The sequence below is a fragment of the Camelus bactrianus genome, chromosome 4 (assembly GCF_048773025.1).
Source record: "Camelus bactrianus isolate YW-2024 breed Bactrian camel chromosome 4, ASM4877302v1, whole genome shotgun sequence".
Lineage (NCBI taxonomy): Eukaryota > Metazoa > Chordata > Mammalia > Artiodactyla > Camelidae > Camelus > Camelus bactrianus.
The window spans coordinates 75,066,315-75,082,460 of NC_133542.1; the positions used below are offsets into that span (position 1 = coordinate 75,066,315).

The 16,146-nt window shown below is 61.8% G+C and overlaps 1 protein-coding gene across 7 annotated transcripts in view; it reads right to left on the minus strand.

Moving 5' to 3' along the window:
- The window catches only part of NACC2 (NACC family member 2), a 66,431-nt gene that overhangs the window by 26,604 nt on the left and 23,681 nt on the right, over positions 1-16,146 (minus strand). For 3 of the 7 annotated variants that reach the window (XM_074362510.1, XM_074362506.1, XM_074362509.1), the window contains exon 2: positions 3,117-4,068. In XM_074362510.1, coding sequence (XP_074218611.1) covers positions 3,117-4,005 — 889 coding nt within the window. In that variant the 5' untranslated portion in view covers positions 4,006-4,068. Of the gene's footprint in view, positions 1-3,116; positions 4,069-4,419; positions 4,896-5,377; positions 6,833-15,572; positions 15,848-16,146 lie in introns of those variants that run through there. The other 4 variants (XM_074362512.1, XM_074362507.1, XM_074362508.1 and 1 more) reach the window with 4 other exon arrangements.

Genomic DNA, 16,146 nt, shown 5'->3' on the forward strand with positions numbered 1-16,146 from the left:
CCTGGAGCTCCCTGCCTAGCAGCTGACATGCTCGCGGGGAGCCCCCTGCGAGGTGGGATGAGTCTGACCCGGCCCCATCAACACCCCCACGTTAGGGCCTCCCCGGTGCCACCACTCCTAACAGCAACAAATCAGAAACATCCCTGCGTCCTTCGTCCTTCGAGGGAAGGGGGTAGCTCAACCATCATCCTCCACCTATGGATAAGGATGCAGGTCGTGGAAGGAGGGAGGAGACATGGGACAGGGCGGGGGGCCGCTGCTGGGGGAGCCATCAGGAGTCCATTCACTTCACCTGTGGTGTTTAAGCCCTTAATTTCCACAACAAGAGGCCTGCTATGTAGGAGCTGCTGATGGCTCTTCCCTGGGGTGGGGATGCCCAGCCACAAGGCCCTGCACACAGGGTGCTGGTCAAAAGACCTCTGAAGGTCACTCAGGCTGACTCTCCCTTGGCAGGTGGGGAGACTGAAGCCAGAAAGAAGAAAGGGCTCCCACGTCCCTGAGGCCCCAGAACTTCACCTTAGAACATTCCGGATGCCACCAGCTCAGAGAGCTCTGCCTGACTCTCATCCAGGCCCCAGGCCACCAGCTGCCCAGGGGGTGTGAGGATGTTCCCGACCAGGCCAGGCCAGTGCACAGAAGGAGCCTGGGGTATGGGGAGCCGGCGCCCAAGGAACCACCAGCCTTTGGGGTTGGGCCCCTCTCTGCCTGCTGTGCCCCCATGGTCCCTCCCCCACAACCCTCTTCCCAGCGCGCCCGGCACCCGGTGATGCCAGTGACGTCACTGCCAATAACCTAGATTTTAACCAAGAAATTGCACACCCTGTCCCTGCCCCACTTATGGGCTCACCGAGGAGAAAACCAGACTGGACCACCCCAGGCCAGCTGGAGGCATACCGCTTGCATGCCCCCTGCCCCCTCCAGTCTCCCAGCTCCCACCATCCTGACCCACCTCCAACAGCCCTGGATGGGTGGGGAAGGGCTCTGAGGGCCGAGGAGTACAGGAACACCGGCCTTGGCCTCAGTAGGACTGAGTATGTTGTCTGACTTGAGGGGAGGGCTGGTGAGACGGTCTCGCCATGGTGAAGGCAGTGGGGCAGCTCGGCTTCCCAAGCCCTACCATGGGCTGCCCACAGCCACTGCCCCCTGGCTCCTTAGAAAATCCAAGGACGCAGGCAGGCCACGACTGTCCTGTGAGGAGGGGGTCCAGGCCCATGCAGCTGGAAGGGCAGGTGCCCACCGACCAGCTACTGCAGTGCTCCCTCACCAGCAATCCCAGTGCCCTGTCCTGTTTCTCAGTGACTCAGACACATCGAGGCCTGAGGCCACACTGGTGGGCAGGGGGCTGTGCAGGGAGGGTGCTAGGGAGCCGTCTGAATTAGGGTCCTCTCGTGGTTCCGAGGTACACCTCTACAGGCCACTGGGCCCTCAGTAGATCCGCTGTGACCCCTCCACAGAGCCCTGTCCAGCTGCCGGCATGGGGCTTCCACAGAGACTGCGTGGTCTACCCTGGCCCCACGCAGCCTGCTTCCTCAGGGAAGGGGCTTGGGAGCCACCCAGGGCCCTCTGGCCCAGTCTTGGTTCTAAGGATCTTCCCCCTACTCTGGTAGCTGTCAGCTGGGAAGTGGAGACAGAGAAGGAAACAGCACACGGGCAGTTCCCAGGGGTCTTGGCAAGGCCTGACCCACACCAGAGCTTGCAGTTTTCCCACTAAGAGAAGAAACCTAGTCCAGATGGAAGTGGTCTTGGTGTCAGTGTCCTGCAGAATTCATGTAAGTATGACAATATGCATTAAAGACAATGAGTTCTAGGGAAAACCAAGGCAGGCCTAGGGCCCCAGGGGGAGCTCTCGGGGGCAGTGCCTCTCCCACAGCTCTGAGAGGGACCCAGGTTGTCCAGACCAGAGGCCGAGACCCAGCCATCCAGTCCTCAGCCACTAAGGGGGCCGGGGGGTCCCAAGGGCCCAAGCTAACCAGTGCTCCTGGCTCCCTCCGCCCTTGCCCCCGGCACTAAGTCTGCACGAGTGTCTGCCTGGAGGTTGCGGAGCAGAATGAGGAGGAAGAGGTGGGGAGCAGCATCTGCCCTGTCAGGGCACTAGGACATGGGAAGTCTCAGGGGAGGAAAGGGTCCCCACACTGCCCTGTGGGGCCTCAGCACGGGCACGTCACTTCCCACTGGCACCACGTATCTAGTCCAGCCCACCGGACACAGGCCCTGCATGCAGATCAGGGCAGGAAGCGGGCCCAGGCACACAGCCAGTTTTCCGGGAACACAGAAGGCTGGAGACACCGATCCGGGGCCTCAGCTACAGGACCCTCCACCCAGCAAACTCTGAACGGCCTCCAGGGACAGTGGCACAGCCTACAGGCAACACCAGGTTTCTCAAATCAGAGCACTTTGGGCTTATAGCTCCCAAAGGCAGGAGTCCCCTCTAGTCTCAGAACAAGTTGAGGGGCAGCTCATTCAATTCAACAGGCACTGTCTGGCCTGTCCTTTGGTGCTGGGCCCAGGAAGATGGCCATGAATGGGACAGGTCCAAGGGAAACTCTGAACTCACTGAGAGTCAGAGAGAAGGCAAAAGCACTTGGGTAGAGAGAGGGCTGAGGTCAAAGGTAATGGAGATGGCCTGCTGGGGCACTTCAGACAGGGACACTGAGGTCTCGAGCAGGCGAGTGACCAGCCTGGGTCACACAGTACCCTGTGAGACCTCAGGCAGATCCCTGGTCCACTGAGGCCCTCAGTCTCTTCACCTGTCCAGTGAAAGAAACATGCTACACTGCAGCTGGACACCTTCCCATGGTCTCTCATCTCATCCAGGATCAAGTTTAAAGTCCTTCACTAAGGCCCTGCAAGACAGACCTAGGTCCTGCTCCCGCTTCAGGTCTCAGATGCTGCCAGCTCATCCAGTCCAGTTGGGGACTCTCCCCTGCACACCTCTGGCACAGGGGCCTCCCCGAGCTGTCCTGGCCCCAGGACATGCCCATCTTACTGCCAGGCTATGCGTGCCACCAGATAAGGCCAGGGTTGCCTCGGTGCCCACCCAGGGCCTGAGGTCCACCCGGGCCTGCTGGCGGGCGGCTGCAGCAGTGGCGTGGGGCCAGGCCCCCACTGTGCGTTACCTGCATAGCTGCCCGTGGCCTTGATGTACATCTGGCCGTACTGCTCCTCCACCATGGTGTCGTAGGCCTCATCATCCTCCTCATCCTCCTCGTTGTGGTAGGAGGTGGGGCTGTCGGTGGTGGGCAGGCTGCTGGCCCCCGGACTGGTCCGCTCCCCCTGGGAGTAGGGCACCTGCTGGATGCTGGGGATGAGGGTGGCCAGGCTGGGCACCCCATAGTAGGAGACCCGGGGCAACTTGAGAGGGGCCGTGCCCGCCGCAACCGCAGGACCCACCGCCGCCGTCCCGCCGTCCCGGGGCCCCGTCTCTAGCGGGCGCTTGGGGGCCAGGCCCGGGCCGGCGGCTAGCGGCAGCTCCATGGCTTCATGCTTCACGCGGGTCAGCAGCGGGATGGGGACGGAGGGGGACACGACGTATGGGGGGGCGGTGGCAGCGGCCGGCTGCAGCTGGTTGCAGGGACTCTGGGGCTCAGAGCTGGCGTCCTCGATCATGGCGGTCTGCGAGTCGCAGTGGGGCGAGCTCACCTTGAACATGAGGTCTGTGCCGCGCTCCACGATGTGCTGGATCTGCAGAAAGCCGGCTGTGTACATGACCACGAGCTGCTCGCTGGCCGCCATGGTCAGCCTGCCCGTGTAGCAGAAGGACAGGATCTGCTGGAAGCAGGCGGGCGGCACGGTTCCCGGCAGCTCGAAGGCGCTCTTGCTGTTGCCGCTGAACAGGTCGCGGAAGTAGAGGCTGCTGGCGGCCAGGACGGCCCGGTGGGCCTTGAAGGCCTGGCCCTTGACCACAATGGACACATCGCAGTAGAGGCCCAGCAGGCGCTGCTCGTTGAGGCAGCCGAGCACGGTGTTCCCGAAGTTGGGGATCTCGATGTGCAGCGTCTGCGACATGGCGGGCAGGCACCGTAGGCTCGCCTCAGACTCTCAGCGCGGGAGCAGCCGAGCGGGGCACATCTGCAGAAGAGGGCAGGAGGCACTGTGGTCAGGTTCCTGGACGGCCCCTCGAAGGGCCGAGCTCCGCACCACCCCCGCTCTGCCCCGAGCGCCCTGTGCCCTCCTCTCGGGTACCCCAGACTTCCTCCAGCTAACACAAGCCAGACCAGGTCTCGTAGCCGACCTCACCTACAGTGGGACCCTGGCTGGACCAACAGTGCTGTACAGGACGCCAGATGCTCTGAGCCAAGTTCCCAACCAAGGGATGCCCCCCACGCCACCCTGGGCTGCTCCCAGAGGCCGCCCCGGAGAGAGCGTGAGCCCCGGGGGGGCCGGGAGACACCCAGTCCTAGCAGAATAAGAGAGGCCTACACAGGCGGCAGATGGGCCATGAGGTCCGGAGTGGGGCAGTTCAACCGCGGCGCTCAGAGGGGTGACGGCGGCGGGCCCGTGTCTGCACAACTCTTCTCCCAGGAAAAAGTTAGTGGCAAAGGGGCCCCTGGCTGCCTTTCCCCTGGGAGGGGCCAGAGCCCTGAGCATGGGGCAGGGCACCATAGGGCTGCCTCGTGGGGGGTCTGTGGAAGCTTTGGTTTCGGTTTGCGTTTCAGCCACGCAGCGGCCAGCCAGCAAGGGAATTCCGCCCGCCAGGCTTAGAAGCTGCCCCCTCAGTCCCCTGGAGAGTCAGCGGGGTGGGGGTGCCCAGGGAAGTGAGCTGAAGCTGGGAGAACTCGGCGGCTCCGCCACCTCTGCTCCCTCTCCCGGCAGAGACCTCGGGCCAGAGGGGTCTCTGAGTCCTGACCGGCTCCCGGGCTCCCGGGCTCCCGTCAGGGACCGGCTGCCAGACCAGGAGTTGGGAGCCTGTCGCAGCCCCACCTGCACGTACTCCTGGCCCCCAGCTTCCAACGCTGGCCAATCCCTGCTGGCTTGTTCCCAGCCCAGGTGACCACAGGGGTCGTGGGGAGATGGGGGAGGGCCCGGCAAGGGCTCAGATGCTGCCGGGATGCCACCAGCCCCCAGGGGCTAGGAACGGGGCTCCAGTGCTGTGGATCTGCTGCCGGGCTCGGAGGAGGGGTCCGGGATGGAGGGGCCAGAGAAGGCGCTGGCCCAACTCCGCGCAGCCTGTGGCCGTACAAAGGGCCGCTCTGTCCCGCGGGAGGAAAGTGCAGGCGGCCGCAGTGGCGCCGGGCGGCCAGCGGAGGGAGGGCGGAGCACTGGACCGGCCGGCAGGAGTTGGGCAGGTGGGCGGCCGCTTAGGGGAGGGCCTGCAGCGACCCCGCTGCGGAGAAGTTGCCAGCCTGGCCGGTGGTACCAGCCAGCGGGGGAGACCTACCTTTGGCCGCTGCCGCCGTGGCCCCGGCACTGCCCGCTCAGCCTGGCAGGGGCAGGCTTGCCCGCACACCGGCCGCCCGCAGCCGCCAGCTGCTCGGAGAATGCAGCAAACGGAGCGGGAGCCCTTGGGGTGGGGAGGGCGCGAGGAGCCGGGAGAGGAGGAGGAGGAGGAGGAGGAGGAGGAGGAGGAGGAGGAGGAGGAGGAGGAGGAGGAGGGCAGAGAGAGAGTCTCGGAGCTGGGCTCGGCCGCGGCTCAGCTGCACCCAGCCCGGCTCTCTGGGGCAGCGCACAGCATCTAAATGAAGAGGCCGGATGCAGACGGACATTCAGGCAGCTCTCGGGAATGAATAGCCGCCTTTGATTTGGGAGCCGAAGTAAATGCCAGCTCCCAGCCCCAGCTTTAAAAACAGTGGAGTGTTGGTGCCAGAGGAATGCGCGGCTCCGGGTGTTGGTACAAGACAGACTTTTGATGACTCACTGCAATGCAAACAAAGATGGCAGAAATACTGTACTGTACGTGGAGAGACGCTTCGTGGTGCCACGGCAACTGAGACAGCCTGGAAATTTATAGTGCAGTTTTGCATATGAATTACCCAGCAAACTGCCACCCTGCCATCCAGTACAGCCCGAGTGTCAAAGCATTTAAACTATTCCAAACAGTCTGCAGGGCTGGCAGAGCTGCCTAACTCCTCTAGGGCGGAAGGGGGGTGACGATGATGGGGGAGGGAGGCCAGCAGGTCAGGGCAGGCAGGGCAGAAGCTGGGTAAGGGAGGGGAGCCCAGAAGGGGAGGAAAAGGAAAGAGATGAGAAGATGAGGCAGAAGAAGGAGAGAGCAAGGGGCCAGGGAGGAGGAGGCCCAGAGACAGATAGGGGGGCAGAGGCCCGGCGCCCCCACCCCAGTGCCCCCCTTCTCCACCCCCTCCTTGGGGTTCTAGAGCAGCAGGCCCAACTAGTCCAGCCCCAACACCCCACTCCCAGTCTCCCAGGTGGTCACCCTGGCCCCCAACCCCTCGGCCGGGGCAGCTCTCTTAAAGAAGTGTAACTTTGTGATGGTAACTGTTCCAACTGGGGCCAAGCAACCAGGGGCCCCTGATGCACCAGCCCCAGAGGTGGCAGCAGAGGCTACTCCCCAGGCTAGCCGTGCTGCTGGGCTGCGCGCGCGGGGCCCGCAGTGTCCACCCTCTGCTGAGACTTTCCTGGGCAGGGGCGGCCAGTCCTGCTCCAGAGGACGCACCTCCTTCGAGGCTCAAGTCACGGCCCACTGGATTGCATGGGCCCTGGGGCAAACCACTGGCCTGCCCAGCCTCAGCTTCCCAGCCTGCCACCAACTGTGGCAGCTGCAAGAAGGGACAGGGATCAGGCTGGAGATGGCCAAGTTAGGGTCTCCTGTAGTGTGAATTAGCCCTGGCACTGCAGCAGGGAGGAGGCCAGGGCGACAGGCAGCACCCCTCCCGCCGGCCCCTCCAAGGCATCCGGAGAGAAAGGAGGAGCCACCTGACACGTCCTCATCCACACACCACGGCCCAGCTTCCAAGACCAGATAGACGCCGCTGAACGGGGGGCAGGAAGAAGTCCACGTGCGGAGAAGAGGCCGCATGCCTCCACGCGGGCTGACGGCAGCTCGTGGAGGGACGGCGAGCTAGGCCTGCGTTCAGAGTGTGAACAGAAACGGTCCCGCCTGGAGCTCTGGGGACCCAGGACCGTCAGGGCGAGGAGAGCAGGGCTCAGCCGGACCTCCTCCCGCTTGAGACCCACACTGGCAGCGCCGTCTCACCGCTAGCCGGGTGTCGCGTCCTGGCTCGGCTGCTGGGTGAAGGAGTGTGTCCAGACCTTAGGCCCCTCCTCATCTGTGCCTGACAGATCGTCCAGTGCAGTCGAGCCCAGAGCGGAGGCTGGGTGAGCGGGCCCTACCCCATCACGCTCCCAGGCCACAGGGCCTTGTCCTCATCGCCCCTGGGAAGCTGTACAGGGCCACAGGCAGCTTGGCCAGAAGGGGCTGTGTGGTCCTGGTGGTCTCTCTTTCCTGGGGCCTAGGAGAAGCCAACTGGCCCCCAGATGAGGGGGCTGGGGCCTTGGGGTGGGGGTTTCAGGCACAGCCCCACCTGCCCACCCAGCCACAAAGGGGAACAGACTGGGCACAGGCAAAGCTGACGTGGGGAAACGGAGGGACACTCAGAGCCAAAGGACAGCAGGACCCATGATGGGTAGGGAAGGGCAGGAGCCAACCCCAGCCTGGGAGCAGGACTCAGACCCCAAGGAACCCAGGACACAGCCCTCCCCTGCCCATGACATGAGCTGCCCCCTCCTCTGTGCCGCACCCTGGCCCTCCCCGGAACGGAGCTGCCTGCTTCACTGCCACTTCCTCAGGGAAGCCCACCACCCAGGTGCTACTCATGAGCTTACGGGCTGCCTGATGCCTGGTGGGCATTTAACCCCATGCTGGGCTCGGCTGGGGAGGGCCGCAAGAGAGGCGCTGTGCTGCCCAGAAACACGCACAGCACAGCAGGGAGGGCCCTCCCAATGGCCCCCTCCCCAGACCCACAGCCCCCACCACCGGGAGCCTCCCGGAGAGAGGTGGGGTCTCCTGAGCCAAATGGGGGCTCTTGTGCCACAAGAGGGGTGACCCAGCCTGCCTGGGGTGGGCAGAGGCACACAAAGAGGGTCCCCATTGCCCTGGGCTGGGCAGGGAGTGGGCAGGTTCTGACCGAGACTGGGGGACAGCGCGAGGCCTGCAGAGCTGCCCTTCCAAGGGCGCATCCTGGGTTCCACTGGGCGGGTCCTACAAAGGACTCTGGGACTCGCGTATCAATGGGGGTCGGGTTTACCCTCCAATGGGGACAGCAAGGGTCCAGGGAGACAGTGTCAGGAAAGAGCCCGGCTGGAGCCTGGTACATGCTACACCTGTAAGCTGCACCTCAGTGGCGCTACCTGCTGTGACCTGGGCGGGAGGGTAGTGGTCCAGGTGGGCATCTCCATCGGGCCGCAGCCCACCTAGGCCCCCATCTGCCCTTTAGGGACCTGTGCCCCAGGGCTGGGGCCCGACCACTCGCCCAGAGAGGGGACCAACCTCCTCCCCTTGGAGGTGATGAGGCCGTCTGGTCCCCAGCGATGGGGACCACCAGCCCTGTTGCTGCTGTGTCCTCAAGCCACCTGTGCGGGTGAGCCTGCGCCCCATGGCCCAGCCTGGGAGAGCCCAGCGCCAGCTGGTTTCAGGCTGCTAGGCTGGAGCAAGAACAAAGCTGAACTTCAGGAGAAAAGAAAAAAAAATAAAGGTTTGGTTTACACACCCAGGGCCATGAAAGCAGGCCCAGCCGAGGGCTGACCCTTGGGCAGAGGCCCGAGAGGAGAGGGGCCAGGGGCCTGCGGGGACCACAGGGGCGGCCTCCTCGCCCTTGCCTGCCCAGCCCCACACCACCACCTCCTCCTTCTGTGTCTCAGCTTCCCCACCCCCTGCTACCCAAGCAACACCACCTGCTCTGTCTCCTCCACAGCAAGATTCGCATGCCTGTCCGCTTCCGGAAGGTTCTGAAGGGCCGGACGGAATGTCAGAGATCCCTATCAGTGTTCATCCCAGCCATCCTCAAAGCCACTGCAGCACAGAACCCTTCCGTTCATAATGCCCTTCAGAATGGAACCCACTTTGGGAAACCCTGTGGAGTCCAGCCCCTGCAGCTATGCCAGCCTTGGGCGGTGGCAGGGGGTTGGGGGGCGCTGCACACAGACTCCAAGGCCTCCCCCGGAATAAAGGGCAGGGTCTCTTCTCTGTGGACCTGCTCTCGGGACGGCTCGGATTCAGGCCCCGGGATTATGGATGGTCAACCAGAGCCCCTCCCAGCCCCCTACAGGCAGCGCAGCACGAAGTGGGGCAAGAGACGGGCTGGACGAGAAGCCTGTGGGGGGACGTGCATGCACGCAGGGGCCGGGGGGGCCAGGTCCCACAGAAGCCCAGCCAGGGCCAGCCCGGCAGCTCCCCGTTCCCCCTGCACCCAGCCTAGACCCCAAAGAGTTTCCAGTGGCACCCCAGGGTGGAGGAATGCAGTGTTTAATTTCTGCAGGATCACTACCAGCAAGGGAAAGAGAGGCGAGATAAATTAAATTAAATACAATTATTTTGCAGGATTTAATTTTACCCATCTAATAAGAGGTCTGGACCTCGGCAAATGCACGGCCATTAAACACAGCCACAGCAGGGGAGGCGGGGGGCAGGTGTGCCAGGAAACATTCTGGCAGGAGCAAAAGCAGCCCCTGTCACCACCTGCCTCCCCTGACCCGAGCTGGGGACACACCCCCATGGCAGCCCCACCATCTCAGGGTCTCAAGAGAAGCCAGCCTGGCAACAAGGACACTGCCTAAGAGGCAAGGCACTCCAGTGGCCTCATCCCCCAGGTTACTCTGAGTCAGCACTAACACACGTGGGCACGTCGGGGTGTCAGGAGTACCGCCTAGGCTGCTGCATGGGAGGCTGCAGGGAAAGAGTGAGGGGGGCAGGGTGGGGAGCGGCTCACGCTGGCCAGTGGCCTGCAGAGCAACTGCCTTGCCTTCCAATTTCAGCGCAGGCTCTGGTTACCTGGGCCTGAGGAGGGAGCTCCCTTGCACCCTGCTCCTGGGTAACGCTCTGGTTGGCTGTAGAGCTCTGCTCCTCTGAGGGGCAAGGGGGATGCAGCCCAGGGGTTCAGGTACCTGTTTGAAGCAAGGCCACCGGGCTCTGAGAAGCCAGGTCCCCGGAGAGCTGGGCGACGCACCAACCCATCTGAGCCTCAGGTTTGCATTAAACTTACAATACATCACAAAACCATGGCTGGGCCACCACGGGGCCTCGATGCTCATGGAAGGACATAGGCGGGTGGGAGCAGGGCTCCGGGGTAGGGCCTCAGCCCCAGGAGCCCCTCTCCATGGTCCCCACTTTTGCGCTCACCTCCCAGCCCCACCCCCTCCAGGTGGGGTGGAGGCTGAGGCACCCAGAGGGCAAGCTTCCTGCTGCTCAGGCCTCGGGCAGGACTGCACCCGGGCACCACCCTCCCCAGCTTCCTGCTTTCAACACCCATCATCCTGGGCAACCTAGGTCATCAAGGGGGTGGGGACTGACCCTGCTGGACACAGGCACCGAGGCCTGGACTTGCCCTGGGCCCTCAGGACTCTGCTGCGGAGATGAGAATTCCATCTCAGCCTCTGTGCTTGGCTGTCCTGGAGTCGCCTGTGCCCAGGGAAGGGGGCACTCAGGCCTCTGAAACCTCAGGATCACATGGTCACCGGGTGCCACCCCACCTCTGGGACAGCCCCCCCCCCCCCAGGCTCAGTGTGCTCCCGCCTGACAGGCAGAGGCCAGAGGCCTCCTGTGTTCAGCCAGGCTCCTGGGCAGCCTCCACCCTAGACCACAGTCTGGACCGGCATCAAGCATAAAAGCCGGTTTTAACTGCACTAACAAATGTTTGCCTGGAAGCTTTTTTTTTTTTTTTTTTTTTTTTTTTCCCAAACAGAGAAGGGCAGCCTGCCAGAGTCCGCAAATTCAAAAATGTGCTTATCAGTCCTTCCTCTGCCGTCCTAAGGAGAGAGTCACAGATGCAGGACTGGTCCCCGGGGAGATACGAGCCCACATGGAGGGTCCCTGCTGGCCCTCCAGACGGCACCCCTAGGCCCCAGCGCCCCAGGGCACCGGGCAGGGCACTGGGCGGGTCACCATCAGCCCCACCGGCCCCACCGGCCCCCAGGACCATGGGGGCTGGGCAGGGGCTGGTCTATCAGATAGGATGGCGGGCCTAGTGTCATATGGCTCATGGCCTTGGCAGTGAGCTCTGACAAGGGTCCAGTCTAGGGGTCTGCGTGGCCCAGCTGAGGCCACATCCAGGGGTACAATGCAGCCTATGACTCCTTCAGACACGCCACTACCCACCAGTCCCGACTACCTGCCACCAACACACCAGCCTCCAACCCTCCACTCAAATATTTAAATTTTAGTGCTGATCGGGTGTCGGGAGCCAAAGAAACAGAGCAGGAACCTAAAGATACAACAGGGGTTGGCCCAACGGGAGGGGAGTCGCCCCCATGAGCCCACCCACCCATCCTGTGCCCGGCCAAGTCCACAAGTCCACAGACTAGTCACACAGCGGTTCCAGAAGGTTTGCAAAGAATTAACGAGTGTTTTGAACAGAGCCGACAATCTCTCTCACCCATATTTGTAATTTAAATAACGAAAGCTTGAAGAGTGTGCCCCTCGGGCTCAGTTTAATAACTTAAAAAGCCAGATCCGCGCTTGCAGACGCGCCCTCCTCCCCTCTCCCAGGCGGAGGCAGGGTCCCCCGCACCCCAGGCTGGGGGCAGGCCGGGGCACAGGGGCCCGGCGCTGAGAGCAGGAGCTCCCCAGGCTCAGCCGCTGGCCCCAGACTCCCCTCCTCGGCCCCCCCCCGCCCCCATCTCCCTTGGCGGGCCTGGGGGGCTCCGAGTGGGGGCGCGTGCCAGGCCAGCCGGTCACCCAACTCATTCAAGACAGCGACTCTGCACACACTCCCATATTTAATATTCATAGCTCTCCTCATCTGCATATCACGCCATAAATAGTCAAGGTAAGACACAAAGCTCCCCTGCATTTCTAATTATGCTCAAAAATCTGATGCAAATCAGACCGGCACAGAAATACTAAATCAGCCGCGGGGGGTAGGGGGGACAGTTACCCCGAGACAGGGCCACAGCACACCAGTCCCACCTCCACGCTCCCCCAAGGTGGCTGCTGGTGGCGTGGCCCAGGACCCCTGGCCTGGAGCTGGGCAGTGGGGCCCAGGCCACTCCTTAGTCAGCCTCACCTACCTTGGCCATGAAAAGAGACAGGTGTGGGGCAGGGGATAAGCCCACAGCATCTCAAGGACCACGTCACCCCCTCCCCAGGGGCTGGCCCGCCTGTCCCACTTTCTCCCGAGGGGTCCCGGCACAGGGTCTCCCTACCTGCCCCCCCACCGAGGACACCCAGCCACCCACCCCACACAGAGGCCATGCTCCCAGGCTCCACCTGCCTCCACATTTAACCCTCTGGACACTCTGGTCCAGCTCTCCCAAACAATCTGACTCCACGGCAGAGGAGAATCACAGAAGATGTGCCCCCACCCTCCGGGGCAACACCCCATCCTGGGGAGGGGATCTGGCAGGCCCCAGCCACTGAAGGGCCGTGGGGACAGGACTGGCAGTGACAGCAGCCCACCTGCATGGGCAGGAGAGGCCTCTGGGCCCAGTCCTCCTGTCTGCGTGGAGACGCTCTGCAGGGGCTACAGGATGGAAGGTTCTGTGCCATTCAGAGCCCAGTAGAGAACCAGCCCACACGGTGGGCACAGGGGGACATCCAGAACCCCCACGGGTGGCACTGACACAGCCCTCAAGGTCCCTGTTGGCTGAGTTGCACTTGGAACCTGGAGGCAAGGCTGCCCGGGGAGCCTAAGAGGCATGCAGGCCACAGCAGGTGACCCACCCTAGCTCGGCCTGGCCTCCGTCAGAGCAGGCATCTGCCTCCTTCCCTCACACAGACCCCAACACCCAACCCTTCCAGGGCAGCCCTGAGCACCAGAACTCATACACCTGGCCCCGCCCTGGCCCTGGCCCTCCAGATGCAGCCTGGGGGCGGGGCACCTGGACTGGCACACCCCTGCCCATCCTGGGGTGCAGAGACAGGGCTGCCTGAGGGGCCCACGGGAGACACAGACCAGAGTGACACTGGGGTCACCCCACTCTGCCTTTAGAGAGAGACGCAGAGATGTGCCTGTTGCCCGCATCTGCCTGGCATCTTGCCCAGACCTATTTTCAAGCCCATTTACTAGAAATCCCACAAATTAAAGGAAATACGGATAATGCAGTAAGAATCCTGCGGGCCAAATAAAAGCTACACATAATCGTCCTCACGCTCCTGCGTGAGGATCTTAACCACAAACCAGGATCTCCCCAAAGCGCCTGTGCAGCAGGCGTGCCGTGTGTGGAGGAGGAAGGTCCGGCGCTCACCCTGGGATCCGAGGCACGAGGCACAAGGCACGGGCCACGGCTGACAGCGGGGCCATAAAAGGCAAGTACTGATATGAAAAATAAAGTCCGTAAACACAATCACCCAACTTTATGGCCTGGGAAGACCGATGACCTGCAGCCACCAGCAGCACAGCGGGGGTGTGTTTTTTGCCAGGAGGTGGGGCCAGGCTGCAGGCAGGAGCCCCTGCCCCTCCTGGAGCAGCTCCTCTGAGGGACAGGCCGGGCCTGGGGTCCCCACTCCCAGCACCTGGAAACGACCACAGATCCACTGCTTTGACCCCCATCCCGTGTTTCATGTGGTTCCCAAGAGAAGCTGGGGTGGGGGGTACAGAGCCCCAGACCTTCCAGAAAGGGAGGCCCAGGGAGAGGACTAGCCAGCTGGGTTTGCCCAGGAATGAGGGCACTCGGCGGGTACACCAAGAAAGGCCAGGAGCCCCAGGACAAGCTGCTGGCTGAGGTGAGGGGTTGAAAAGCCTGGTGTGTGGTTCCTGAGGATCAGGCCCAGGCCTGCTGATCTCCAAAGCCAAGGGCCCACCCCATAGGCTCACAGGCTCGCCAATGCCCCAAAGGTGTAGTCAGAGGACAAAATGGTCACTATTACCCCAATATTTGTGGGTAAAAAGCACCAAAGATGCAGCTGGGTGGGCACCAAGCCCCTGCAGACCCTCAGGAGCCCTGGGGCACTCCCTGCTTGTTCCACCTGCCAGGGACTCGATATCCAGGTATTTTTCTACCCAGGGACCCAGCTATCCAGCCACCCCTTCACCAGAACCTCCCCCTCTGCATCCTGGAAGCCCACCAGCCCCAGCCAGCCCCTGCCACGCCAGGCGCCCGGAGGGACTGTGGGGGCTGGGGGGCTCTGCACAGGGGGAAGGGGACCCAGAAAGGGCAAGGCGGGTACATGTGTATTTGTATGAGAGAGAGAGAGAGGGAGAGTGACGTCCCTGGATCCCCTGGCCTGAGGTCACATTGTTCATCTGCGCCATCACAGGGTGGGGACAAGGCCCACCAGTCCCACCACATTCTAGGATGGAACAGACCCTCCCCTCAGGGGCTGGGAAGGCGGGTCAGCTCCTCTCCGGGCCTGCTCCGAAGATGGCCCTGGAACCCCCTGGAGGCTGGGGAGCTGCAGGCATGAGCTCACATCCTGCCAGACGCAGGGTAGTCTCCTGCTGTCTGGCTGTGGCTGGGGGTAGGAGGTCCTCCCGAAAAGCCAGGCACACTGGAATGGGTCACGCGCCCCCCCCAGCCACTTGGCCAAGGCTTACGCTCAAGGGGCCTGGTTTCAGGGCCAGCCCTTCTCACCAGGGGGCCCTGGCCATTGAGGGATCACCTGGGAATTCAACCTGCAGGAGAAAGGCAGCAGAGAGAAGGGCGGAGCCCCCGGCGCACATGCTGCAGCAAGTCCGCCCTGGCCCCCTGACCCGGATACCCACATCACCCGGTCAGAAAAGGCCCTGCTCAGCCTGTGACAGGCTGGCAGGCGGGGCAGGGGAGCAAGTTCACAAAACACACGAACATCAATTCTAGGTGGACTGTAGACTCTTCAGAGAATTATCAAAAAAACTCGGAAATAAAGCAAAATGTTGACTGCTTGACACCCCTTACCATCACAGGGGCCACCGTGGGACTATTCAAGGACAGGGACCACCACCGTCTGGGAGGACTGCCCTTCTGCTCACACTCCGCCCAGGCTCTGTCAAGCCAATGTGCAAACTCACATTCATTCTTTAATGTTTATTTTTTTTTTGTCCAGAAAAGATGTGAAGATCTCTCTCTATAGAAAAGACACCCCCAGTATAGTATAGGGAACTATATTCAATATGCTGTAATAACTTTTAATGAAAAAGAGTATGAAAATGAATATATACACACACACACACACGACTCGGACATTATGCTGTACACCAGAAACTGACACACTGCAACTGACTATACGTCAATTAAAAAAAAAGACACCCCCAAAGGTTACAAGTTCTGCCCTGCTGGACACTAGCTGGTTTGGGGTTGCGCCTGGCAGGTCCAGGATCACTCCATGGGTGCCCTCCCCACCAGCTCCCCCGCCACCAGCTCCCCCCACCACCAGCTCCTTCACACTGAAGTCGACTGGTCCTCAACACGCACTCTCTGCATCTGTATGAGGGCCCTGTTTACAAACTTTAAACAACTACACTTGACAGGTGCCCAGATGAACTCACCAGCAGAAGCAGGTCAAGATGGTTACCGGCAAAGTCCGTCAGTCTGTCTGTATCCTGTCTAATTTGTGATCTGGGACATGTCCCTTTTCTGTGGCGAGGACCAGGACCACCAGGTTGGCCTCGGCGATGCTGTCCAGAGCGCCGGGGGGGGGGGGGCGGGCGCTGACTTTCCAGTCTGACCACGGGGAGGCTCTGCAGGGTGGCTGAGTGGTCTAGTCTGTCCCTGCTGGCCTTCTGTTTGTCTGTTTGTCAGGCAAGGAAATAGCACATGTCCCCTGCAAAGGAAAACATCTCTTAGAGACTGGAAGAAAAGCTATTTCCTGTGTTTATTTCTGACCCCCACCTGAAGCTGCAGGTTCCCTGTGCATCTAGACTCACAGAAGAACTCACAGATTCAAAGCAGCCCTTCCCTCACACCGAGGGCGGAATTTCTCCCTACCTCTGAAGTGTATTCACGAATTACAGACTCTTAAAGAGCTGTGTCCTCACCAGCTAACAAATAATAAGCAATTTTATTAACCTAATATTTTCAGAATTCCCGGAACGTAATGAAACATAATTTCCAATATTTTAA